This window comes from Castanea sativa, chromosome 11, assembly GCF_040712315.1.
Source record: "Castanea sativa cultivar Marrone di Chiusa Pesio chromosome 11, ASM4071231v1".
Classification (NCBI taxonomy): domain Eukaryota; kingdom Viridiplantae; phylum Streptophyta; class Magnoliopsida; order Fagales; family Fagaceae; genus Castanea; species Castanea sativa.
Genome location: NC_134023.1, coordinates 2,853,495 through 2,880,884, shown reverse-complemented (window position 1 = coordinate 2,880,884; position 27,390 = coordinate 2,853,495). Strand labels below are relative to the sequence as shown.

General features: G+C 33.3%; 1 protein-coding gene and 1 pseudogene across 24 annotated transcripts; one reads left to right on the top strand and one right to left on the bottom strand.

The window, feature by feature from the left end:
- Window positions 1–912: 912 nt before the first annotated feature.
- Window positions 913–11,766, bottom strand: LOC142615733 (pentatricopeptide repeat-containing protein At3g26540-like). Of its 24 annotated transcripts, XM_075788551.1 has the most exons (8): window positions 11,637–11,766; window positions 6,037–8,714; window positions 5,849–5,955; window positions 4,370–4,451; window positions 4,144–4,193; window positions 3,052–3,444; window positions 2,874–2,970; window positions 913–1,568 (listed from the first exon to the last, which is right to left on the bottom strand). In XM_075788551.1, the coding sequence occupies exon 2, from the start codon at window positions 8,573–8,575 to the stop codon at window positions 6,446–6,448; it is 2,130 nt and encodes a 709-aa protein (XP_075644666.1). In that variant the 5' UTR covers window positions 8,576–8,714; window positions 11,637–11,766; the 3' UTR covers window positions 913–1,568; window positions 2,874–2,970; window positions 3,052–3,444; window positions 4,144–4,193; window positions 4,370–4,451; window positions 5,849–5,955; window positions 6,037–6,445. The 24 variants fall into 24 exon arrangements, with proteins under 24 accessions (XP_075644666.1, XP_075644664.1, XP_075644656.1 ...); XM_075788549.1 differs by having other exon boundaries at window positions 2,874–3,444; XM_075788541.1 differs by having other exon boundaries at window positions 913–2,970.
- A 6,347-nt stretch (window positions 11,767–18,113) lies between these two features.
- LOC142617885 (zinc transporter 1-like) lies at window positions 18,114–26,597 on the top strand (annotated as a pseudogene).
- The last annotated feature ends 793 nt before the right edge of the window (window positions 26,598–27,390 follow it).

Below are 27,390 nucleotides of genomic sequence, written 5' to 3'. Positions count from 1 at the left end.
TTAGCATAGGTTTCTAAAGGGCTAAAAAAATTTAGTTGTTGTGTTTACTATATAAGAAAAGCATAAGTTAATCAAATAAGTGAATAAATTTAACCTTATTTGAAAAGAAAATGATAGATTTCTTAGCTTTATCTCAACATGATTGCACATTAAGTATCCATTATTCAAGCTCTATATATTAATGCAACATAAACAAATAATGTTTTTGTACAATATTAATTTAGCATTTGATGAGAAGTGCTAAATCCTAAGCTTTTGTTTTTTGGCAAATGAAAAAGAAAAATGCCAAGACATTGCATTTTTATTAATTAAAAGCCAAAAATATATTATTTGAATATAGGGAATTACAGCACAATTTAGGAAAGTACATCCTACATAAATTGGAGGACTCGAGGTTGAGAATGTTAGAGAATGGAAACTCTACCACCACGCACATTGACGTGATAGTCACTCTATAAGTACAAAATTCATGTGAGGTGAGAGGATTAAGACATGTGGTTCAAGTCTTTAGAAATGAGCTACATACATATACACTTAGATTAAGTTAAAGTAGAATTTTTATCTTATATCAAAAAAGAGAATGGAGACTCTTGTTTATGTCAAACGCCTAAACATGTATTCTTGTCCTGATTCAAGATCTTAAATGCATAAATCAAATTTTTCTAGCTGATTTTGTGCATTCTTGAGGGTGCCATCATATTTGCTGGTCTTGCAACCAAAGAGAAATTGCAACGCAGCATTTATCTTTGAAAATCCGATCCATCTTTTCCTTCTTCACCATATCATGCTGACCCTTTTTGGGTACACCTAGCTTGAAACCAATGACCAACAATTCATCCTTAAATGTGCCATTTCAGAAATAACAAAGACTACAGAGCAGAAACAACCATGAAAAAAAAAAGTAATCTTCTGTTTTGGATGAATGAGCAATATATTTATAAAAAAAAATTGATGTACAATTGGTTCAAAATACAAACAATACAACACCAATACAGAAACAGTTTGCATTGCACCATAAACATTACAAAATGAAATTTCCAAATCTGTTAATTCAAGGAGAAAAGGACCATTAATTGCTACTATTCTTACAAACACAAAATACCCCCCAAAGACAGCATATCCTCTTGTTTTGAACAGAATTGCAGTAACTGTTACATTCGACTCTGATCTTCACTTCCCACCTGATCATTTTGACCTTAGCCTCTTCAGAAGGTAGTCTTCCTTGATGAATACTAGCATTCCTTTGAAGCCAAATATGACACAGTAGACCCCAATGCCAGTCTAGACACAATGGATTTCTCATCATAAAGCATAATCTCAGGCCAAAAGGAACTTTGGATTTGGTTCGGCACCCAGCTCATCATGGTTCACCTTATCCTCATCGAGATAGCAATATTACAAAATAGGTATCAAGATTAGCACATCAATACAACATTCGGTCTTTTGTGGACAGTTTGTTGTGAACCCTTAGCCAGCCTATAAAGACATGCTTTTGAATTGCTTTGGTAAACTGGATGATCTTCGCCATTCAACCTTGGGGCATTTCTCGCTCATACAGTTCCATGCACCTGCACAAGAATATTACATTGTTTTATCAGTAATCCAAATTAGCCTATATTTACTTCCAATCTCAACTAGACTCAGCTTGCTTTGGATGCTCAACAAGCAATCTTGAGACATATAACAAAGAAAGTGCCTCCAGCAATACGAAAGCTATCTTGTAAAAGCTGCAAGTACCATCTAATTGCATCAAATTTGTGGTAATTAAAAGCTACTATAACATACAAAGCATTAGATTTTGTACCATCTAAAAAATGCAGTCTCTTGGCAAATGAAAAGGAAAAATGCCAAGAGACTGCATTTTTTTTTTTAAATTTAAAGCCAGATATATGTTATTTGAATATAGAGAATTACAACACAAATTAGGAAAGTACAGAATGCATAATTTGGAGGACTCGTGGTTGAGAATATTAGAGAATAGAGACTCTTGTTTCTATCAAACGCCTAAACAAGTATTCTTGTCCTTCAAGATCTTGAATGCATAAACCCAATATTTCGAGCTGATTTTGGGCATTCTTGAGGATGCCATCATAGTTGCTGGTCTTGCAACCAAAGAGAAATTGCAATGCAGCATTTATCTTTGAAAATCTGATCCATCTTTTCCTCCTTCACCATATCATGCTGACTCCTTTTGTGTACACCAAGTATAAAACCAATGACCAACAACTCATTCATCCTTAAATGTGCCATTTCAGAAATAACAAAGACTGCAGATACAGCCATGAAAAAAAAGAAGAAAAAAAAGCAATCTTTTGTTTTGGAAGAATGAGCAATTCATTAAAAAAACAGATGTACCATCAGTTCAAAATACAACCAAGCAATACAACACCAATACAGAAACAGCCTGCATTGCACCATAAACATTACAAAATGAAATGGCCAAATCTGTTAGTTCAAGGAGAAAAGTACCATTAACTGCTACTATTCTGAAGAACACGAAATACCCCCAAAGACAACATATTCTCCTGTTTTGAACAGAATTGCAGTAACTGTTACATTCAACTCTGATCTTCACTTCCCACATGATCATTTTGACCATAGCCTCTTCAGAAGGTAGTCTTCCTTGATGAATACTAGCATTCCTCTGAAGCCTAATATGACACACACTAGACCCCAATGCCAGTCTAGACACAATGGATTTATCATCATAGAGCATAATCTCAGGCCCAAGGAACTTTGGGTTTTATTAGGCACCTAACTCATTATGGTTCACCTCATCCTCATCAAGATAGAAATATTATAAAATAGGTATCAAGATTAGCACATCACTGCAACATTCAGTCTTTTCTGGACAATCTGTTGTGAATTCTTACCCAGCCTATAAAGACATGCTTTGGAATTGCTTTGGGAAACCAGATGATCTTCACCATTTAACCTTGGGGCATTTCTCCCTCATACAGTTCCATGCACCTGCACAAGAATATTTCGCTGTTTTCTCAGTAATCCAAATTAGCCAATATTTACTTCCAATCTCAACCAAACCAAGCTTACTCTGGATGTTAAACAAACAATCTTGGGACATATAACAAAAAAAGTGCCTCCAGCAATACGAAAGCTGTCCAGTAAAAGCTGCAAGTACCATCTAATTGCGTCAGATTTTGTGGCAATCAGAAGCTACTATAACATAGTACAAAGCATTAGATTTTGTACCATCTAAAAAAATCCAGTCTCTTGGCAAACGTAAAAGAAAAATGCAAAGAGACTGCATTCTTTTGAAATTTAAAAGCAGAAATATAGTATTTGAATATAGAGAATTAAAACACAATTTAGGAAAGTACAGCCTGCATAAGTTGGAGGACTTGTGGTTGAGGATGTTAGAGAATGGAGACTCTTGTTTCTATCAAACGCCTAAACATGTATTCTTGTCTTCCTTCAAGATCTTGACTGCATAAAAGCAGAAGAAACACAAGTTTCATAGCAAAACCAAAAGCAGAAGAAAATAGGTCCTTTTCTAAATAGATTCACACCCAAGCTGAGTGTATGTGTGTCTGTGTGTATACAAATATAAGTAAATAAATAAATATATATATATATATTCTTTATTTTTGTAAGTGAACTCTAAAGAGAAAGTTCAATTGAATAAGCCAAAATTCAGTAAAAATAATTTAAAATCAAATATCAAGCACCTTGTAGGTAATCTGTCAAGAATATATTTGCATGAGTTAAACATATCAATTCCAAATCTCACTTACATATATTGTTAGAATATGTAAAATAGAAGTTTTCAGAATTGAGACGGGGAAGGAAAGACAGCAGAAGTAATATTTCCATGGTTCAGCCTGACAGCCACACTTATATTGGAAAACCCTTGACTTACAACTTTATTTTGTTAAATTTTATGTTAGAAAGAGTCCAACAAAGGGTATAAATAGGAATACTTTAGGTTCATTATGAAAATCTTAAAATCACAACAGTAGCTACTTGTGTTGCAAAATCAAAGTATTCTAGAAAAGCTTGATCTACTCAATTTTAGATATAGCCTATTGTACATATATGTCTTCATCTCATTACATCAAACGAAAAAATGGACAACAATGATTTATTCAGGTATGAGACCAATAAAGAAAAGAAAAGGCCCACCACCTTTCACGGATGATTGTTCTGCCACTGCTTGCAACTTCAGGAGCCGCTGACTGTGAGTGAGATAGGGAAGAATGAGAATCCACTGGTGAGTGCATTCTAACATACGTTTCTTCATCTCATTACATCAAACACAGAAATATGATTCTATGAAACAAAATCAAAGAAAACGAAAATAGACAACAATGATGCATTCAGGTATGAAACAAAAAAAAAAAAGCACACTCACCTTTCACAGAAAGTTGTTTTGCCACTGCTTGCAACTACTTCAGGAGCTGCTGACCGTGAGTGAGAGAGGGAAGAATGAGAAACTGCGAGTGTAAATATAGAGCAGCTAAGGCTAATATACTCAACAAAGTAAAGCCAATGGTTGATTTGCATTAACCTTCCACCAAAACTAATAGAAAGTTAATAAGAATTTGGTAAACAATAAAAACAAAAAATTAAAAAAAAAAAAAAAAAAAACCAAGCAAGTGATACATATATATTTGATTTGCATTAAATTTCCCTGTACCTTATTATCAAAAAATTCAAAACTACTTAACTAAATTTGGCAGGGTAAGTTTGGGCAACATTGCAATATAGCCTTTTGGAGACTTGTACCGCATTGCTTGATGTGGTGTATTTGGCATGAAATGAATGCTAGAAGTTTTGAGGGATGCGAATGTTCTATGCTAGAGATTGTCTTTTTTCTTACAAACTCTCCTTGAATGGAGCGTGGCTGTCTCATTTTTCTTGTTTTTCCCTTCTTGTATTACTTGATTGTTGTAATTTTAGTTCCTAAGCTGTGCCCCCATAATACATTCCTAATGTACTTAGGTTGGCTTTATTTTTAATAATATTTTACGTTACCTATCAAAAAAAAAAAAAAAAAACTTGTGCATTAACTATATTGCCCACACTCTGATGGGTAAACCATTTAGGAATTTCACTCCCAAGAATCACAATATTAAAGTAACCATGGGGACCAAATATTATACATTGCTTGTGGATTTCCTAAAACCTACAAACCATGAGGTTTAGATTTGACACACACACACACACATATATATATATATTAGAGAGAGAGAGAGACAGAGAGAGACCTGATGAACTGTTTTCGTTTTTTTTTTTTTTTAAAGTAAAAATGGAATGTGAGAGACTTGATGAACTGTTATAGCATTCTCAGCATGTTAAACACCATGTCACTCAATCCAGCCAATTTGAAGCAATTGAATAAGTAAAGATGTGGTTTTAACCCACGTGAAAATGTTTCCAATGAGGTAAAACCATTTGCTTCAACCCAATCATTAATTGTGGCAATGAACGAAGTCTTGTGCAATTGTGTAAATAAATTTCCGACAATTTAGATATTTGCACAATACTTTCAAGAAGGCAACTAATGTGATTTTCACATGTAATGGGTTTTCTGATCATATAACACACTATTGAATGGATATTTTGTCTTTTGAGGAGATATTGATAGTTCTTTGATAGCTCAACTTGAAGCAATAGGGAATTCAAGAAAGGTTGATATAAAAGCAACTTATTTCTGACAGACTTCACTTACAAAATATTCTAAGAACATCCCCAAATATGCAAAACTTGTCATGTACAAGAGACATTGGTCCTTCTCACAACTTATAAAGCGGTAGATGCAGCACAAATAGAAACCCAGAGAAACAACAGTCTAGAGTACCATTTCCCAATATGGCCATCTAGAAATTACCTGTTCAATGATTGTTTAAGATCTTTGTTCAATGATTGTTTAAGATCTTTGATCCTCTGTTGAGTCATCTCCCCCCTCAAGAAATCAAAAACCTCTTCACTTAGAAGCTGAAAGACAACAAGCTATGTTATTAACATATTCCACAACCAAATTAAATGAATAAGAATAGAACAAAACAACTTACTTACAGAGTCTGTTACGAAGGGCTCATTCTTATGACTCTCACCATATCATATCTATCGTTGAAAGTAGAGAGTAAAAGGTTGTCACTAACTCCTTACATTTTACACCTCTTTTAGGGTTCCTCAGATTGCATAGAGTTGTTTTCATGGTTTTCCCAATAAATCTCTTATCGTGAAATGCTTTCCCAGCAGACTAAATTGACCCTTCTCTTTCAGTGCTTTGGGTTTTGTCTCCTCCAATAGTATAGCAGTCCCTTCCACCTCCATCACCCTAAAGTTCTCCACATATCCACTAGGTTGTCTTCCAAATCCTTATCATCCCCCCACCACTGTCACACTCCATTGGCTTCTATCTGAGAGGGGAATAAAAAACACTTGGCCAATCCAAGAGACTTTCAATCTTCATTTACAGTGATTACTTCCTCTCCCTGTCCATGATTTGAAATTTTAGTTCCATTGGAGGATTCAATTCATTAAGTCGTTCAGTAGCCCACTCTCCCAACCTCAAGCATCCATATTTTCTACAAGCATCAAAGACTTTTGTCAACATTGGAATAGTGGGTTCAAAAGGCATCCTCTTAATGAATTTCTCCAACTCATTTATGTGCCCATATCGACTATAGAGTTCAATCATACACTCATAGTGCTCCAACCGAGGCATGACATAATACTTATTGCTCATTGAATAAAAATATTGTGTTCCCAACTCAACTAGGCCTTCATATATACAAGCAAGCAAAATACCTTGAAAGGTGACATGATCTGCTTTTACACCTTCCTCCTCCATCAACCCAAACAATTCAAGTATCACCCTACCTTTTTGATTGTGAGAACATCCAAAAATTATGGAGTTCCAAAGAATCACATCCCGTGACGCTGCCTCTAAAAAAACTACGAGAGCATACTCAAGACAACGACATTTTGAGTACATGTCTACCAAAGCTCCTCTGATCACAATATCCATCTCATAACCATTTCTAATCATAAATCCATGAATTTGCTTCCCATGCTCAAGAGAAAAAGTATTTGCACAAGCAGCCAAAAGGGTTCCAAATGTGAACTTACTTGGTCTTGTCTCCCATTGCATCTCTGAGAATATTGCCATTGCTTGTTCACTAAGGCCATGACGAGCATAGCTAGTCAATAAAGCATTCCAAGAAACACTATCCCTCCATTGACTTATTATTAGGCAAAACCAAACTCTGGCACTTCTCAAGTTACCACATTTACCATACATGTCAAGAAGGGCATTGCCAACAACAAGATTGGAAAGGAAACCATTTCGGTATATAAAACCATGGACCTGTTTCCCCATTTCAACATCTGAAAGTCCAGCACACACATTTAGTATTAACCCAATTGTGACATAGTCAATATCCTTAGTTGCATTGCGCATAAAAAATACCAAGTCCAGAGCCTCTTCCCATTGGAGGGAACGGGTATACCCTGCCAACATTGCATTCCAAGATATCACATTGCGTTCAGGCATCTGATTAAAAAGCTCCCTTGCCTCCCTAGATTTCCCACTAATTGCATACCCTGACACAATTGAAGTCCAAGAAATTAAATCTTTTGAACTTAGCTGTTCAAACACCCTATGAGCGTTCTCTAATTCCCCACACTTGATATACATATCCATGAGAGGACTTGAAACAACCTCATCATCTTCAAGACCCATTTTAATTGCAACTCCATGAATTTGCCTCCCCTCCTTTAGTGCAGATATATATGAACAAGCAATAAGTGCATTAGAGAATGTAAAATTGAAAGGCCTAACAGCAGTCTGGAACATCTTAAAAAACATAAAGACTGCCTTTTTTCCATCATCCATCTCAAGGTACCGCCTCACAATCACATTCCAAGAAACAGCAGTTGGATTTTTAATCTCATCAAACATTCTTTGCCCATCTTTAATAACCTGGCATTTCCCATATACATCAACAAGTGAACTCTCCAAAATTACATTCCCAACAAACCCATATTTCACAATAAGCCCATGGACCTGTCTTGAAAGACAAAGTGCCAACACTGCACCACAAGACCCAAGAACACTGGCAAAAGTGACCTCACTCGCATAAACTCCTGATTTATTCATGTTTGAAAACAATGACAAGGCCTTCTCAGGATACCCACCTTGTGTATATGCCGTAATCATTGCATTCCAAGACCCCCCATCTCTTTGAGGCATTTCCTCAAACAACTCCCTTGCATCAACTAAACATCCACATTTACCATAAGTCTCAATCGCTCGATTTAGGAGAAACACTGGCGGTGTAGGGGAGAAGGTGACCAGATGGGACTCGACCTTCCGGGCTTCAACAATGGCGTGATTAGAAGCACAAATTTGGAAGAGACAGGCGTAAAGGGAATAAGGGAAAAGTACTGGGGCAGCAAAGAGAATGGAGACAGCTTTTTGGAGACGACCTGCATTGAGGTGTGTGAAGATGGTGTTGGTTAAGGCTTTGGCACTGGTGGGTTGAGTTTGGGGCTTGTGGGTTCGGTTGTAGAGAATGTGGTTGAGTATAGAGGCGGCACTCACACCCATGTAACAGTTGAAGAAGAAAAAGAAAGATGAATTGGCTGGAAATTCAAATATTCAAATACTAAATCATTATTTAGTGGGTCTGCACAATCCGGTTAACAGGTACCCTTTAAGAGTTTGCTCAGATAAGGGTTTACTCCACCTGTGTAGTCAAAATGGAATTTCAATAGCTTAACTTAAGGGGCATATAAGTACAAGTAAAAGACATAAACAAGCATGTTGTTCATGTTTATATACAAGGATCTAGTGAAACAAAAATCACAATGTGGCCAACAACTTTATTTTAACCATTGGATAATCCTTTCACACAAAAACCAAAATTTTGATTTTCATCTCTTTGTGGGTGCATCTTGCACAAATTATCTAGAAACCCCTTAACCTACACCACCTCTTCATGTTCAAGAGAAAACATTGGCCATGTAAGTAGCAGTAAGCTAATTAAAATCCAAAGCATTGATTCTTTTCTCTGATTCTTTTTCCCTTATACAATACAAAGATGAAACATCAATAACCCAGAAAATTATTAAGAAAACAAAGGAATTGAGAACAAGACAGGTATTAGTCAAATGTTCTTGTTGCTCACACTGTTCCACAATACAGAAAAATTAGACAAAAACTCAAACACACGAAAAATAACACTGAAATAATGTTTGAGTTATTGAATCATTGAGGGATGAAAGAATGTCTAATGTTTGACCATGGATAAGGTGCTTATCATAACAAATGCTATCTTCAACTTTTCTGTACAACTAAATGAAACCCAAATGCAAGTATAGAAAGAAAAAATATTTGTGCAAGTGACCATTACCACCAAAATATATACTAATAACAGGGAAAATCTGACAAAAAAAGACCAATAGAAGACAATAGAACTCTAGAAAAGAAAACAAACAAGTATGCACATAGCCTACAAAAATATGAAAATCTAATAAACAAATGAGGTTTCATTATTAGAGGACTAAGGGCCCATTTAGGAACAGCTTATTTAGCTTTTGTTGAAAACTTTTTGCTGAAAGTGTGCTAAAGTGTACTTGTACTTTGAAAAATGTGAAAAAAAGTGGAAAGAAGTGAGAAAAAGTGGGAAAAAGTTATGTATTAAAAAGTTGTACATAAAAGATAAAAGCTAAAAGCTGAAGCTGATGCAAACACTCTCTAAGTCTCATCCCTTTTACCCCAAAATTCGGTGAGCTTGTGATAAAGCATTGAATTTATAATTTCAAGATCAAACAAAATGAGGAAAAAAAACCCACATACCAAAACAACAAAAGTTGATAAAAATCCCATCTATTTTTATCATCAGCAAGCTTAACAGCACTTCAAAGTTTCTAACAAATATTTTCAGAAAAATCTTTTTACCAAACTGATGTCCAAAGTTGAAGCACATACATGCTGGAGGAATTGCATCTAAAATCTCATCTTTAACAAATTTGAACACATCAAGTAGTTTGGATATTTTTCTATTTTCATAACTTTTTACATCAGAGAACAGAGGTAAAATTCCTTCTTTTCACCAAGTATAGAATATTATTTCTGCTTTAATTTCTTGGTTTTTTTTTTTTAGGCAGGAAAAAAACTTAGTTCTCCAAATTTACCTGAGACACTGTACACGCATGCCATGTCCTTTATTCCTTAGTTTCTTTCTTTCTTTTTGACCCTTTCCCACAAAAAATAAAAAATAAATTAAAAAACATAGCAGAAAGAAAAACATATATCCTTTACTGAACAAAAACATTAAAAAAAAAAAAACCTTAGGTGGTACAAACTACTTTCTATTCTTCCCAAATAGCATTTGAATTTACATATCCAGAAATTGGGTTTTATTAAATACTCTAGAATATGTAAAAGAAAATTCAAAACTCACATTCAATAATTAATTATTTTCATACATATGCCAAAGCGCAACAATACCCAGCAAACACAAATATAATTTAATAGTCTTATTGTACATTAAATCGAGAAAGACAAATTTCAAGAGAGAAACCAAAAAATCAAATCAGATTCTGCTGTTAACCCAAATCAGATGTGTACTATCTGGTATGGTTGTGCATATTCTACCACCAATTCTTAGAGTACAGGTAATATCCTCTTCTGTCCTATCAATCCTTGAATCCTATTTAGTTACATGATAAATTATACCCATGCCAAAGGCGATAATTCTAATGTCATCATATGGAATAGTTGTAGGCTTGTGGGAGTTCTCCAATGTCTTGGGTTTGTGAGTACTTAGTCTGCCCAGTTCTTTGGTATTCCCAAACTGACTCTTTGAAAACAATCTCCTTGTAAAATTGGATGCCCTCTGTGTTGGTAACTCAGTACCATACCTCAGAATGTGATTTATACCTCTTGATGACTATAATGTGCTATATTACATTTGGTTTAATAAGTATTACAAAAAAATTAGTCAATTACACTTATATCTTGAAACTTTATCAATGCTTTTCAAGAATCTATTTCCTCCTTTTCTTAGGCTCTTCTCTTTCCTCGATTTCTTCAAGCTACTTAACTCTTCACCAAGTTTTTTTTTAGGCATTTGATATCTTAATCTAAAACACAAATAGTAGAGTTTCAGATTCTTCCCAGAACTAAATATTGCCAATAATGATGCAGCAAAAAATAAATAAATATAGATTAAAGTAGAAAACTGATAAATACATAATGCTCTGCGACATGCAACGTGAAGTTCCCAAAAACTTAAACTGAAAAACCCCAGAGAAAAAAAAAAAAAAAAGACATTCCCAAGAAAACAATGGCTTAAACAGAACGAAACCATAGGTCTATAGTGACTTTTCTTGCCCAAAAGTGTGAGCTTTATCAATCGGCGAAACGGACCCACAAAACAAAGAGAGTGCAATTAACACAAATCTTATTATAATCCCAGAAAAAAACTTGCCATTAAGTTTCTCAGCCTTAAAAATTTCAAACTAAACCCGTGCAATAGAAGATCTCAACCACAAAAAAAAAAAAAAAAAAAAAAAAAAAAAAAAAAAAAACCAAACTTCTAGGTTTAACCGAAGGAGATAACAATACTACGTTTGTGTTTGCCGAGAGGGAGAGAGAAACTTACTGGTTGGATAAGCGGAGGCAGAAACAGATGAGTGAGAGGGATAGGGACAGAACGTGCGTGCGTCTGAAAGAGAGGAAGAGGAGTAGAGCGTGCGTCTGGTGTTGAAGGGAGGGAAAGAAAAATCAGAAGTTTAGAATTTTTTTTTTTTTGAGAAAAATCAGAAGTTTATTTGTTTCGAACTTAATTTAATTATTTTTAAAATCAGAAGTTTAGAATTTTTTTTTTATTTTTTTTATCTGATGTGGGTTTTAAAAAAAAAAAAAAATTAAAAGTGCTGATGTGCCATTTTTAAATGCCAAATAAATTTTTTAATTATTATTTTATAAAACATGTTAGCATTTAACATGTCATTCATGCACTCTTGTTTATCGTATAAGTAATTTTCGTTACTAAGATAATGGTAGGGAGCAAAATGATAACGATTTTTTATTTTCAGAAACCAACATAAGCGCTCTCAAAAATGTAAGAATCAAAATTAGAATTAGGGTTTGTTTGGATAGAACTTATTTTCCTGAAACTGAAAACACTATAGCAAAATAATTTTTAAATATATAAATAGTGCCGTGTGACCTATTTTTAATGAAAAAGTTGCAGTGAAATTTGTGGGACCCGTGAACAGTGCATCCGTGCACTGTTCACTGCTAAAAAGTCAAAACATGCGGCTGGGTAAAAAAAAAAAAAAAAAGGAAAAAACGTGGACGTAGACGTGCAAATGCGCAATCCAAACGCTCTCTTAGTCTAAAATGTAAGAACCAAAAGTACATTTTTGCATTTAAAATAAAGCAAAATTAAATACAAATAGTAATGTGAAAAATTGTGGAGTTTCCAAAACTTAGGTGGCACAATATAGAGAGGTCAACAAATAGTTAAAGACCTGGTATATATTATTTATAGATTATAAATTATAAATTATCTCAACAAATAAAAGAGAAAAAAAAAATTCTAATTTTTCCTCCATCCTTACGAAACTCCTATAGCTTACTTTGGACTGAACTGAGAAGGAATGAAGTAGGCTATTAGCAATGAAACTCTACTTTTTTTTATCCTCAAAAAATTACAATACTACGCAACTGCAAATAGCTCTACCTAGTTCTTGCAAAATATATGCATCTATGGCTCTATTCTCAGTTTCTCTCTCTTTGTTCCAACTCTAAACCAAGGAAGTCAATACCGTACCGGAGGCTGTACCGGTTTGGCCACCGGTACGATATATTTCGGATACCGGTCAATACCGGTGTACCGTTTCGGGTTTACCGCTATTTTATATATACATATATATATATATGTATATATTATATACACAAACTAAAATCTCTAGAACCATGGTTATAAGCATATAATATTTCACTTATATTATAGTAAATATAAAAGTTTATCATAAAATATTACCTCAATTCAGAATAAATTATTCATAGTTTTAAACTTTAGTATCAATTAAAAGGAAAAAAAAAACACAATATAAAAAAATAGAAAGCTTAGTTGTTCATTGCATATTAAGAAAACAAATAATACTAATAAGTTAGTGTAAATAAGTTATTATTATGTCCTTACAAAAATTCAAAAATTATAAAACTAAAAAAAAAAAAAAAAAAGGTTTTTTTCTATACCGGCCGGTACGCCCGGTATCGGCCGGTATTGGCCGAAATTGGCCGGTATGGCCGGTACGCGACCGGTACGGCCGGTATTTTTTTCGGTACAAAATAGAAGTGTACCGGTACCGGTGCACTGACCGGTACGGTACGTACCGGCCGATACGGCCGGTACCGGTACGGTATCGACCACCCTGCTCTAAACTCACTGTGTTAAAGTTAAGTTTGGTCTGCATTGCTCCAAATTCCAAGAGATCGGGCACCACATGTATCATTTTTCTTTTTTCTTTTTTGATAATCAACAAATTTTACTAGAAATCATAATCTTAGCTTGCTCAAGTGCTAATACATCACAAAAAAATAGAAGGGGCAAAGCTAAGAACAAAACAACCTGAGTATTTATTTTTAATTGACTAATATAGTGTGACACTAAATTATGGGCTGCCCAGCTAATTGTTTCAGCTTCAAGTTGGACAGGGATATTGGCTTCTACTAGTTTTGGTTAAATTTTGTAGTTTTCATCAACCATAGTGGTGGCCAGCTATGACTTCTCTTTCTTCTTTATTTCTTATTAAAATAATAAATATATTATACTTCATAACATTATAGTATATATATATATATCTAAAAAATATATTAATAAACTATAATACATCATATAATAAACTATAATATATATATATATATATATATATATATATATATATATATATATATATAAATGATATTTTATAACGTGATATTTTGGCTAAGCAAATAATTGATCATTATTTTAAAAAAATTAATGTAATTGATTATTTGATTAGATTTTTTCATATATTGAGATTTGAATAATTGTTTGTGTACTTTCTAGCAAATATTTAATTTATTTTTATTTTTTATGAATTAATAATTTTTTATTTAATCATTATTTTTAAGGACTTATATAATTTAATTTAAAATCTAGATTTATGGAAAGTTGAAAATTATAAATTCATTTTAAAAAACTATTAAATTGTGCTAAAGAAAAAGAAGAAAATAATCTAACAGCAATAAATCTTTAGGTTCTAATATTGAAACTTCAACTTCCGATGAGTATTTTCAAATCTCTAAGGATTGAACTTGAAAAACATTATTTTGAATCGTAAAATGGTGAGTATACTTTAACTTGCATATTAAATACATTTACAATATTGTTTTAGACTATTATACATAATAGGGATATAATTAACATATGTAAACAGATATAAAAAATTAAATCTCATTTTTTTTATTTGGCCCCCCAAAGTTGAATTCCCAACTCTACCACTGGTTTTCCCCATGGAAAACACAAACATGAGAAATCAAGCAGAAGATTGTTATTCCAATCCATCTCCGCTCTGCAAGATCCAGCCTAGTAGCACCGTAAATACGCAGAACCCACCCAAAACCCTCGTCATGACTACACAATGCCATTAGAAGGACTCACCAAAGAGGCTTCACAACACCATTGAGATTCAAGGACAACGTAAGAACCAAAAAAGGCCTAAACAACAATCAATTTGTGGCGGACTGACCTAAGAGACAACTCTCCACTTTCACCCATTTGTACAAATGGCTTTGTTCAAAGCTTTTCCCCTTCTTTCTCACTTTGGAACGCTGACCATTCGGGTTTTTTTCTCTCACTTTTTGGGTTTTCAATTTTGGTAGATATATGGATTCCAATTGCTTCTTAATTTTTCCACTCCTACTTAGGGTTTCAATTTTAGGTTTTTTAATTTCTTGATTAGTTTATTTCTATGATTAATTGATGGGCAATCCTAACCAAGTAATCTGTTTACATAGGTTGTTGAAATTAAACTTTTGTAAGCATCCACTTTTGTTCCTCTATCAAACTGGCTACAACGTCTCTTTATGTATATGCGTAATCTGTTTGTAACCAAGTAATCTGTATTTGTCTTTTTAAGACATTTCAATTGGGCAATATAATATTTTTGTCTTAATTTGTCTCAAATTGTAATGTATAGGTTTTATTGTGCATCATTGATATCAGTTTAATAACATCATTTCCTAAGCCCCTTAACCAGAGAGGACAAAGGGTATGACTCTCAACTTTCATTCTACAAGTAAGTTAGACATTTTTAGCAAGATAAACCCTAAATTTACATACATTTTGGATTATTTTGACAATTGTTGGTCAAAATTTGGAACTCAAAATATACAATTTTTTTTAAATCTTTTATATTAAAAACATATTCAAGACAAGTGTTGATCTCCCCTATTATTCGAATTAGCCGATATCCTTCATGATGTGCATGTACACTATTAGTTAATTTTAAAATTTTTAATAAGAAATTATTTTTATGGTTCATGTATGAAAATTTGTCGGCTAACAATAAGGTACATCTGATGAAGAAGTTGTTCAATTTGAAGAAGGTAGAAGGCACTCTTGTAGCGCACACATCTGAATGAGTTCAGTACAATCACGAATCAATTATCTTCGATGGAAATTGAATTTGATGATGAGGTTTGTGCATTGATTCTTTTGGCTTCTTTACCAAACAGTTAAGAAGCCATGAGAATGGCAATAAGTAATTCTAAAGGGAAAAGTAAACTCAAATATGATGATATTCAAGATTTGATTTTAAGTGAAGAGGTTCATAGGAGAGATGCAAATATAGACAATGCACAAGATCAAACTTTTATCACGGAGAACAAGAGCAAAAGTAGAAGCAGAGGACCTAATGATCGAAAATTCAATAATAGGTCACAATCAAGAGATAGATCTCAATTTAAAGAAACTAGAGAGTGCTTCTATTGTGGGAAAAATGGTCACATAAGAAAAGTGGAATAAAAAACAAATTGAAGGTAAAGATGAAAAGAATGATAATGAGAAGAATACTACAGTAGCTGTGATTGCTGAGGATGTTGTGGTGCTCTTTGTTAAAGAGCAAAAGTGTGAGCATGTTGCTAATAATGATGCTGAGTGAGTTGTTGATTCTACAACTTCCCACCACGTTATCCCTACAAAAGGATTGTTTACCACATACAAAGCAGGAAACTTTGGTACAGTGAAGATGGATAATTCCAGTTATTCAAGAATTGTGAGAATTGGTGATGTGTGCATCGAAACCAATGTTGGTAGCACCATAAGGTTGAAGGATGTGCAAAATGTTCTAGATTTAGGGATGACTGTGTTTTATACATTGGCTATGATTGAAGGTATATTCTTGTGGAAACTGTCAAGGAAGAATTTAATGGATGTCAAGAATGATTGAAGATATATTCTTCTTCACTGATATGTTAGAAATTACTCTATTTCTGTTTCATAGTTTTGGTTTCTTGGAAATGTCTTTAATAATGAAAGATGACTACTTCTCCCTCATTTCTACTAATCAGGAGCACCTATACTTGTTTCAATGATGAGGTTTATAACCTTTGCTAAGGGTGCGTCCACTTTTATGTCTATGGTAACTATTCAACAAAGTAACTAATCCAATAATTATTAAAATCACTTCTTTTACTATCCATTCTTTATGCTCTAGTGTAAAAAAATATATCCCTTGTTCATTCCAATTATAAACTTTTTGTTCAAGGTAAATCATTTAGAAAAGGGTAGCTTTACAGTGGTGTAGTAGTAGTACCAGATAATTAGTGCATATGCTAAGATTGCACTATTGTAATTATTATTATTGTTGTTATTGTTCATGGTTGCAAATTATTATTATTAATGTTACTATTGATGTCCATTTTTTTTTTGTGAATATTATTGTTGTCCATGTTAGTTATCATTGTTACATTCTTATGATTCTTTCTTCTCAGAATAAAGAATATGGTGTTTGTTGGATGGAATTAAAGGTTCTACGGCTACCTAAAATGCTTCAAGGTGAAGTCGTATCTTCCACATACAAATGACAAGACAATATGTAGCACTAATATAATAACTTGTTAGAAATTTTCAATTCAAAGTTACTTGGGAGCCACACACATGCATTTATATACTATAAAATTTTTTGTTACACTCAATAGTATACATTCTTTACACATCATATTTAGAATTGTGTCTGTGATATCCACATCATATCTTCTTATATACGAACGATGTACATTAGTGAGTGTGTGATAATTAATACTATATTATATATTATAATGCAAATGTGAAAGGTATAAATTTTGAAATTGACATGTCAACGTAAGAAATAAAAAAAAAATTGTAAAAACAATTATATTTTACTTATTATTATTATTACCATTAGATGAGAGGTGTATATGTCCATTACTCTTAAATTTTTATTTATTTATTTATAATTAAAGTCATTCTAAGATTGTATTAGAAGAGGGTTAAAATAAAACATCCTTGATTGCAAGGTTGGTGATGCGTTACTATACCTTAAGCTTAGTAGCATCTTTTAATGATATAAATTTTGACATAAGATTTCTTTTACAACTTATGCACAATTAATATGCGATCTCCATACTTCATATCATTTAATAGCTGGACAATCATTTCATGATTTTCAAAATTAAAAGTAACGAATAATATCATATGTCCATTGAAGTTAAACAATTTGCTCAACAAGTATTATGATAATCATAGAGAAGCAGAACTAGAGCTTTTTTGACCACCTGTTTTTGTTGAAGTCTCTTTTTTGGTTCACTTCCATGTGGCACCATTTCAATAGTCAATCCATGTCATCTCATCATACCACATGGATTCGGCTTTGCCTAAAGTTCCCCATACCTAATGAATTAGACTTATGTCCCATGTTTTTTCACTTCACGGAAAAGACTAACGTGCCATCATTTTTTCTACTCATAGATTAGGCTTATGGCCCATGCTTTTCTTGCATCACAGATTGGGCTCAAGGCCCATTTGTTCTTCTCAAAGGATCAAGGTCATAGCCCACATTATTTCTCTAACCTTTTCATCATGGGTTTGCTCAATAAAAATCCCATATTTATATTATGAGTTTAAAAGAATATTTCACAATTAAAAACCAATTAAACCTTTCTAAAAAAAAAAAAATTAACTATTTACTCTAAATCATGAAGCCCACACATATTCCTTGAAGACCAAATCTTCATGGGTGAAATATTCCATTGGGCCCTAAGAAGAGCCTAACTCACTAAAAGACATAAACTTGATGTCGGCAAGCTTGACAAGGTTCCTTTTCATTACATGATAAAAGTTGAAATAAAGAACAAAGAGTGAGCCACTTGGAAAACTTGAAGGAAAGAAGACCAATCCAACTTTGCTAAAAGACAAGCCAAGAGCTCAAGAGAAAAGAAGCCCAAAAAGATAGAGTGGTCATTTGAACAAGTAGGTCCGGTTGGGCTAGTTCTGTCGTTGCCAGCTTGGCAACTTTATTGGGCATGTAGAGGTTTTAGGCTTAAGTGTTTTTTTTTTTGTTTTTTGTTTTTTGTTTTTGTTTTGTATTGTTTTTTTTTTTTTTGCGAAATTAGGTTTAGGTGATTTTTTATCCCTTAGTTACAAAATGCATCATAAACATGAATATTTGATAATCAGCCTTGGTGGCATATGGTCGTGTGTAAGGACGGAGTTAGGACTTAGAGTTAGGGGAGCAACTTTGTTGTTGGCTATTTATAGTGGCTCCAACCTTTGGCTCTGTTGCTACAATCCATTCCAACACAATTATTAACATTTCAAGTACAAAGTTTTAAGCAAAAATTACATACTATGCTCAACCTAAGCAATCACCTTTCTAAAAAAATCCAAGCTTATCACAATAAATGAGTATTTATCTTGCAAAATAAAAGAGGACAATTAAATGTTGTGGAAGACAAATAAAGGTGCCATTGCAGAAAATTTTTATGAGTTAGGACTTGGAACATCTGAATGAGTTCAGTACAATCACAAAGGTACTATTACCCACTAGTTACTAACTAACTAGTTGCCTTCACATTACATTACTCCAGTATGTATTTCAGAAACCAAAAACAAAATCTCAAAGGTACTATTACCCACAAACACAAAACCAAACACAATATAGATGATGAACACCACTATTACCCACAAAACAAATAAGAGAAAATGAAGCATTGGAAGAGTAAAAGAAGCAAAGCGGGAAAGGAACCTTTATCAGCAGAAGTGGTGGAGGAGAGAGCAAGATGGGTTGATTTGACTCAGTAGCTTTGAGGAGGAAACAGTTCGTTTTGGGAGGAATGGTTTCAAGATAGTGATGATGATGGGAGCTCTAGATCAGTGGAGGTTGACGACGGCCACGGTGGCTTTGAGGGTGGTGGTGGGTAGTGGCTACGCTTGGTGGAGGGCAGTTGCGGCGTGAGGGAGAGTGAGAAGAGGAGATATGAGGGAGACAAAGAAGTGGACACACGAATGGACTCAGAAAAGAAACAAAAAGAAAAAAAAAGAGTATAGGAAAAAAAAAAAAAAGGAAAACATAAGTGGGAAATGAAAAAGTGGGGGAAACTTTGTGCGGGAATACCAAAATTTCTGGAGGGAACATATAGTGACGTTTTCAAAACGTCGCTATAGAGATTTATTTCTTTTTTGTGCCACAATGGAATGTAGATTTTGTTAATAACTACAGCGGCGTTTTAGAAAAACGTCGCTATAAGCCAAATAAATGCTGCTGAAACTGTACTTTTTGCGACGTTTTAATAAACGCCGCTATTGTTCTGGGTTACAGCGACGTTTTTTTTTAAAAACGTCGCAATAGGCACACGCTTTAGCAGCGCTAGTTAAAAACATCACAATATTCCACTTATAGCGGCGGATTTAAAAACGTCGCTAAACAAAAAGGCCGCCTAAACCCAAATTTCTTGTAGTGTTAGAAAACATATATGTTAAAATCATATACAAACAAATTGGATATATTAATATATAAAAGAAACCCTAGTAAATAAATATAAAAAGACCCTAACATTGTCTATATTGGCCTCATATATTCTATAAATTTTTTTTTATAAAAATGTCACAAAGTCACAAATAGATATAATATAATGAAGAGCAAGACTTAGGTGCTATTCCTTAGGTTCTCCTTTTAAGATTCTGCTATGTGAATTTTTTCCTTGGGATGAAAGTGTATTTTTAAGTTAAGTAGCCACATGACTGAATTTTAAAAGAGAAACTTAAGGAACGGCACCTAAGGTACTGTACTTAAGTTTTGTCCTATAATGAATATCTTAAGCCTACGTACCATTTCCTTGTCTCCCCAAATTGGGGAGAAAATGGGGGAAGTAGAAGGGCTTAGACGAGAATCTACCCATTTTCCCCTTTCCTCTCTCCACATCAATTTCTTTTATTTATTTATTTATTATTATTTTTTAAAAATTAGGTTTTAATTTTTTCCCATATTAACTATTAAATATTTTTTATGTAATAGGGGCATATTATATATATATATATATACACGAATTAAATTTTCTTTCATCTCATTGTTCTTCTTAATCAAATAAAAGAGTTTTCTGTCCCTTCACTTTTTCACCCCAAGCAAACACGTATATGGAAAACCTAAATATTTTCTATCCCTCACCATTATCTGTCCCCACACTTTTTCACTCTCAGGACCCTAGCCAATTAAAGCCTTAATTCCTTCTCATTATAAATTTTTTAACTACTTACCCTTTTCTTTTCATCAATTGATCACTACCCTTTATAATGTCTTAATCCCTAACGTAAGCTGATTAAAAATCATCTTTATGATTAACTTAAGCATTACTCCTACAAAATTGGTTACAACCTTACTCAATAAAATAAACATTACTACATATTTTGAAAATCTAACTGTTGAATTGCATATTCTTTACGCTCTTAATACACATGTCAAATTTTGTGTCAATCGGATATTATTTACTATATGATCTATAAGTTTATATTTTATGCATAATTTTAAAACACAATTTATTGATAACATAGCTATTGATCTTTAATTTTCTAGAAATTTTGCAAGTATGAGGGATATAAGAAGAATATTTCATTCAATAGTGAATTTGTCAAAATTCACTTCCAATAAAAAGATATTGAATAAGGTTATAACATAAGGTTACAACTAATTTTGTAACTTGATGGGGTATGATAAAATATAACTCCAATATCGTCCATGGAGGTCGTCCAGGACAAGACTAGGAAAGCAAAGGTTGTAAGAACCCCGGTCATAAAAATCTCGTCCATGCAGGAAAACGTTTGGACAAGCTTCACATGGTTAAGTTTGACAAAACCACACTGTCTCGTCCAAGGGAGCCATCAATCTAGTCCTGAAGAAGGTCGTCCATAAAGGAATGACCTTCCTTGGAAGCGAGCTACGCCAGACAGGAGGATCCCAAGACGAGCCCTTGACACTTAAGAAAATTCTTGAGTGCGTACTACAACTCCATATCACACATATAACTTCTAGTGACCGTTATGTGAGAAAAATGTAACTCCTAAACAGTTGTGGAAGTTATCCTTAAACCCTCACACCTCCTCAAATCCAGGAGAGGTTACAAGTTTAATAACTGTTTCTAAGACACTATATAAACGCTCATTCAGACCAGATAAATGTACGTTTTTTACATTTCCTAAAAAGTTGGAACTCCAAAATTTGAGAGAGAAAAACTAACTTTGTCATCGAATGGTTCTAAGCTGGCGACTCCAGTCACCTTTGATTGCTTTTCTTTCTTTTTCAAGCCATCAAGACAACCAGTAGTTCTTTCTAATCCGAAGTATCCAACCTACTGATTTTCTTCGCATCATCATAACTAAACTTACTTATATATATATATATATATATATATATAAACTTTAGCCATAGAGTTTGTAACCTCTTCTATGAACGAAAATAGCCACTTTTTATCCACTTACGAAAATTAATAAACAATGTCCATCATGGCATTTTAAACAAAAATGTTTACTGAAAAATGTAATGCAAAAACACTTTTGCATTACAATTTCTTAGTCCTTAGATTAGGGGTGTCCATGGGTCGGTCTGTGTCAAGTTTGTGCCCAACCCGGAACCGACCCGCTCACATCGGGTGGGAGGTTGAACGACCAGTAGCCGACCGTCGGCAACCTTGAGTCGAGTCGGATCGGGCTCCTGTGGAAAACGGTGCAGTCGGTCGAAGTAAGAGTGAGTTTCAACCTCCAGATCTTCGCCAAATCTTCGCCAGAAATTGCCAAATCTTCATCGGATATCGCCCAATCTTCGCTGAATCTTTGCCGGATCTGTGCGACAACCACGGGATCAAAGCAAGAAAGACCACCTCAAGCCCAGATTTGAACGAGAACTTCCATCTCATTGCCAGATCTTCGCCGTATCATCACTGGTCTTCACCGGATCTGTGTGACAACCATGAGATCGAAGCAAAAAACACCACCTCAAGCCCAGATTTGAGTGAAAACTTCCATCTCATCGCTAGATCTAACCAAAAACTACCAAATCTTCATTGGATCTGAGTGGATCTAGGTTGATCCGGTCTTCCTTCATGAGTTTCGTTGGTTGGATCGGTTCATCGGGTTTTGGAGAAGAAAACCCGCCATCCAACCCACCTAAATTGGGTTTTTGTGGCGAAGACCCGCCGCTGACCGTCACCGGCGTCGAGTCGGCCTGTTTTCGGGCCGGGTCAGACAGGTTGGCCAAGTGATTGGGTCTCGGTTGCTGTTGGACACCCCTACCTTAGATATAGAGTACAGATTAGTGCTAGCACTAGTCTCTACTCTCTATATCTAAGACCAAAATAGACAATATATGTTAGATTTTTTTTGTTTTTGATCCATAACTTACTTTTTCTTTTCTTTCTTTTTTGTGATGGGCATAACTTACCTTTTCGTTATTGGAGTTTCACGTAACGTCATATTAAGTTCAAGCCTTCAAGGCTATCCAACATATTCTTCGTGCTTACAAGCCACATGCATAAATGAAACCTACATTGAAGGGGTTTTAAGCAAGTAGTGGCGTAATCAGAATTTCATTCTAGAGGCTGATTTCATAGATGAAAACTACATTGAGGAGTTTCAAACAAGTAGTTGCGTAATCATAATTAAAATATATATATATATATATATATATATATATATATATATATATATATACATGTGCATACTGAGCAATATATTAATATAAGAAAACTCACAAAATGATATAATATTGGTTATATTTTGTTTAATCTCTTTAAAAAAAAAAAATGGTAATAAAATACTATTTTGACCCATAGACTTTATCAAAAATTAAAATTTTTAAGTATTAATTTTTTAGTTTTGGTGGCTTGGGGTCAATTGTTAGCCCCGCTAAACCCCACGGCTCCATCTATGTAAACCAGACCAGTGTTTTCATATTGAGTGTGCGTTTAGCTACAGATTAAAAAACCAGCTTATTTTACTATTCAACTTATTTTTGCTACTATTTATGAGTCTCACAGCACTTTTTGGTACTTTCATAGGTCTCATTGTATTATTTCAACTAACTTTTATCTTTATCTACAGTACTTTTAGCAAAAAGTTTTCAATTTCAACAAAATAAGTGGATCCCAAATAGATCCTGAGCATAACAAAAATTCTATGATTATATTTAATTTAATGACAGTAGTGAGATTACTCATTTAATATCTATCGTTTGAAAGTTAAATTTGTCTTATATACATCTGTGACGCAAGTGTAAAATAGATGAATCATATATTGTCATCATGATAAGCATATATGTATTGGCAAATTGCAAATAAAATATCAATATTTTGAGCTTGACTTCGTTAAGCCCTAAAATGGTGTAATCCTAAGATAAACTATCTTGATTAGAGGGTTTGCATGACAACATAATCTGCACATCTTAAGCGTGATGAATCCTCCTACCTAGGATCAGCTGTATTGAAAAGACCTAGTTCACAGAATCGTGCTATACATGACCTCATCTCCTTGTTAGCGGTTAGCAATTCATCAATTTCTAGATTTCCATGTATCCCAATTCCCAAGTCCCCAACAACTCTTAAAAGATAATTTTGATCATTCCATCTTTACATTTCACAAAAAAATGGATTAATCAATTTGAAATCGTCACCCATTCAGCTTGTGTCTTCATTCCTCATCTGAGTTAGGTTCTAAGGACAAGTATATGTGCAAATTACACATAAATCTATTGCTATTTTCCTCTCTACATTTCTATTGGTGTTATCGCTGACCTTACAAGATTTCCTCATGATCTCAGACAGTCACCAAGTGTTTTAATTTTTTCTATAAACAACAATAGCGAACCAGTGATTACAACAACCAGAACATCCTTTTTCCTTTCTAATAAGAAGTAAACTCATGCCTTTCTCAAAATACCATAATCCCAAAAGCTTTCCAATCAGATTTTCTTCTTTCCTTCTCTCTTGAGTCTCACCATGATTAATCTTCAACTTTGTTCTTTCAATTACATCTCAAATATACTATTTCTCCTCGTTCTTTTCCTCCCTACTATCTATGGAGATTGTACGTGTGATGATTCTGGGAACACAGGGAATAACAAAAGCGCAGCACTTAAATATAGATTGGGTTCAATTGCTTCCATTCTTGTTGCTAGTGCTGAAGGGTAACTATCCCATTGCTAGGCAGGAGATTTAAGGCTCTAAGGCCAGAAAATGATTTCTTTTTCATCATCAAGGCCTTTGCGGCCGGTGTGATTCTAGCAACCAGGTTCATTCATGTACTACCAGCAGATGCATTTGCAGACTTGACTTCACCATGCCTTAATCAAAATCCATGGGGCATTTTTCCCTTCACAGGTTTCTTTGCAATGTTGTCATCTATTGGAACATTATTGGTGGATGCTTATGCCACTAGCTATTTTTACAGGATGCACTTTAATAGTCAGGTGAAGAGCTTGTTTAAACTACTATATACAATATCACTATTATGCCTATATAAGTGACTTTTTTTTCATTAATTACTTTTTTAATCTCTCTGTTTAATTTTTTAATGATGTTTTTTAAGTTGCTATTAAAACACATGCATGCAGGCTGTTACGGATGAGGAAAAAGACAATGAGCACGAGGGTCACATACATGTTAATTTATACACGCCACACATGGTCATGCTCATGGCTCAACCATCCGTTCTGAAGGAATCAATTCAAAAGAATTAACCCGTCATCGTGTTATAGCACAAGTAATTGGCTACTCTCTAAGTTCATTTTTTGCTCTAATCTTTCCCATTAATGGTTCGTTTGGAAAGAGGAATTCAAAGAAAAAAAATTGGAATTTAATCTTAGCATTAAAAAAAGTATGAATTTATAGAATTTTTTCTATTGACAAAATTTATGAATAGATTTCATCTTTATTAATATGTCAATTTAAATTAACTAATTATAAAATGGATTTCAAACTCATAATATCATAAGTGATTTTCTTTTAACAAAATGTCTAAAACTCATATCATAATGTGTTGTTAAATTTATATCAAACAATTTATGTTAATAATTGTTCTTCATATCCTTTACTTTAAATCCTCAAATCCAAACACAATCCAAATTAAGTATTTCATAAGATTTCTTACTTTGATCGTTTTTTGTTTTTGTTTTTTTTATTTTTCGTTTTTTTTTTGGTTTTAAGGTACTGGAATAAGGAATTGTTTTTTATTCAGTAATTATTGGAGTAGATATGGGTGCTTCTCAAAGCGTTAAGTTGCTGCAATAAGGCCTCTCCTAGTAGCCTTGTCTTTCCATCAATTTTTTGAGGGTGTAGGGCTTGGTGGCTGCATCGCTCAGGTATGACACAAAATGGTTCAGTCATATATAGCCTCTTATAGTTGCTCTTTCCAATAAAAAAAATTGGGTTTTGAAAATGATATCTAGTGTATACAGTTCTGATTTTTTATTTTATTTTAGATTAGGTATAGACTGTATAGTTAACATGTCTTCATAATGTTCACATCCTCATTTCTATAATAGTTGTTATTAATAGTAAAATAATTCCTAAACGAGATGTTGATTAACACTATAATATTCAGCAAAAAAGAAAGATTAACACTATAATAATTCTAAATTTCAAGTTGATCGGCTTAGTTCAAATCAATTAAATTATTGATAAATTACCCAAACACTTGCTTCCATATGTTAATTTGTCATTTATAGTAGATTATCTGAAAGTTAACTTCTTCTTTTTTGGCTATGTAGGCTCAATTTAAATCTAACTCCAAGGCAATAATGTCATTTTTTTTTCTCACTCACAACCCCGCTAGGGATTGTAGTCGGTATTGGAATATCAAGCACTTACAACGATAATAGCCCAACTGCTCTAATTGTTGAAGGCACTTTCAAGTTTCAATGCTCTTGCTGCTGGGATTCTCATATATATGGCACTTGTTGATCTATTAGCAGCAGATTTCATGAACCCAAGACTTCAAAATAATTTGATGATCCAATTAGGGTCAAATGTCTCACTTCTTCTAGGGGCTGGATGTATGGCACTCATAGCAAAATGGGCATGAATCTTAAGAACTGTACATTATTAAGTTGTGCCTGTCATGAATCATGATGTGTGTATATATATATATATATATATATGTACACACATTTTGGGTGCAAATTCCGGATTTTTATACACAATGTCAAGCCACCATAAATAAATAGAAGGTACATATATATATCACATAAAATTTTATTATATTACATTTTAACTTAAATCAAAAGAAAAAAAATGTCATTAAAATAAGGGAAAAGTTTAGCTATAAAACTAGAGCTACAACCATACTCGATAAAATAAACAAAACTACATATTTTGAAAATCTAACCATTGAATTGCATATTCTTAATGCTCTTAACATACATGTCAAATTTTGTGTTAATTAGATATTATTTACTATATGATTTATAAGATTATATTTTATGCATAATTTTAAATTACAAAAACTTGCATTTAAATAATTTATTGATGACATAGCTATTATTCTTTAATTTTCTAGAAATTTTGCAAGTATGGAGGATATAAAAAAAAATGTAATTTAATAGTAGATTTGTCAAAATTCACTACCAATAAAAAGATATTTAGTAAGGTTGTAACCTAAAGTTACAACCAATTTCGTAACTAAACTTTATCCTTAAAATAATATAAACATTGGTTTTATTTGATTAGTCACTTGACAACCTCATCCTACACTCTTTGTCCTTATTTTGCACTTTTTTTAAAAAGAAAAACTTTATTTATTTATGTATCTAATTTTTTTTTAATAGTTTCTCAAAAAAAAAAAAAAAAAAAAAAGTTTTAGCCCAGTCCTTCATTCA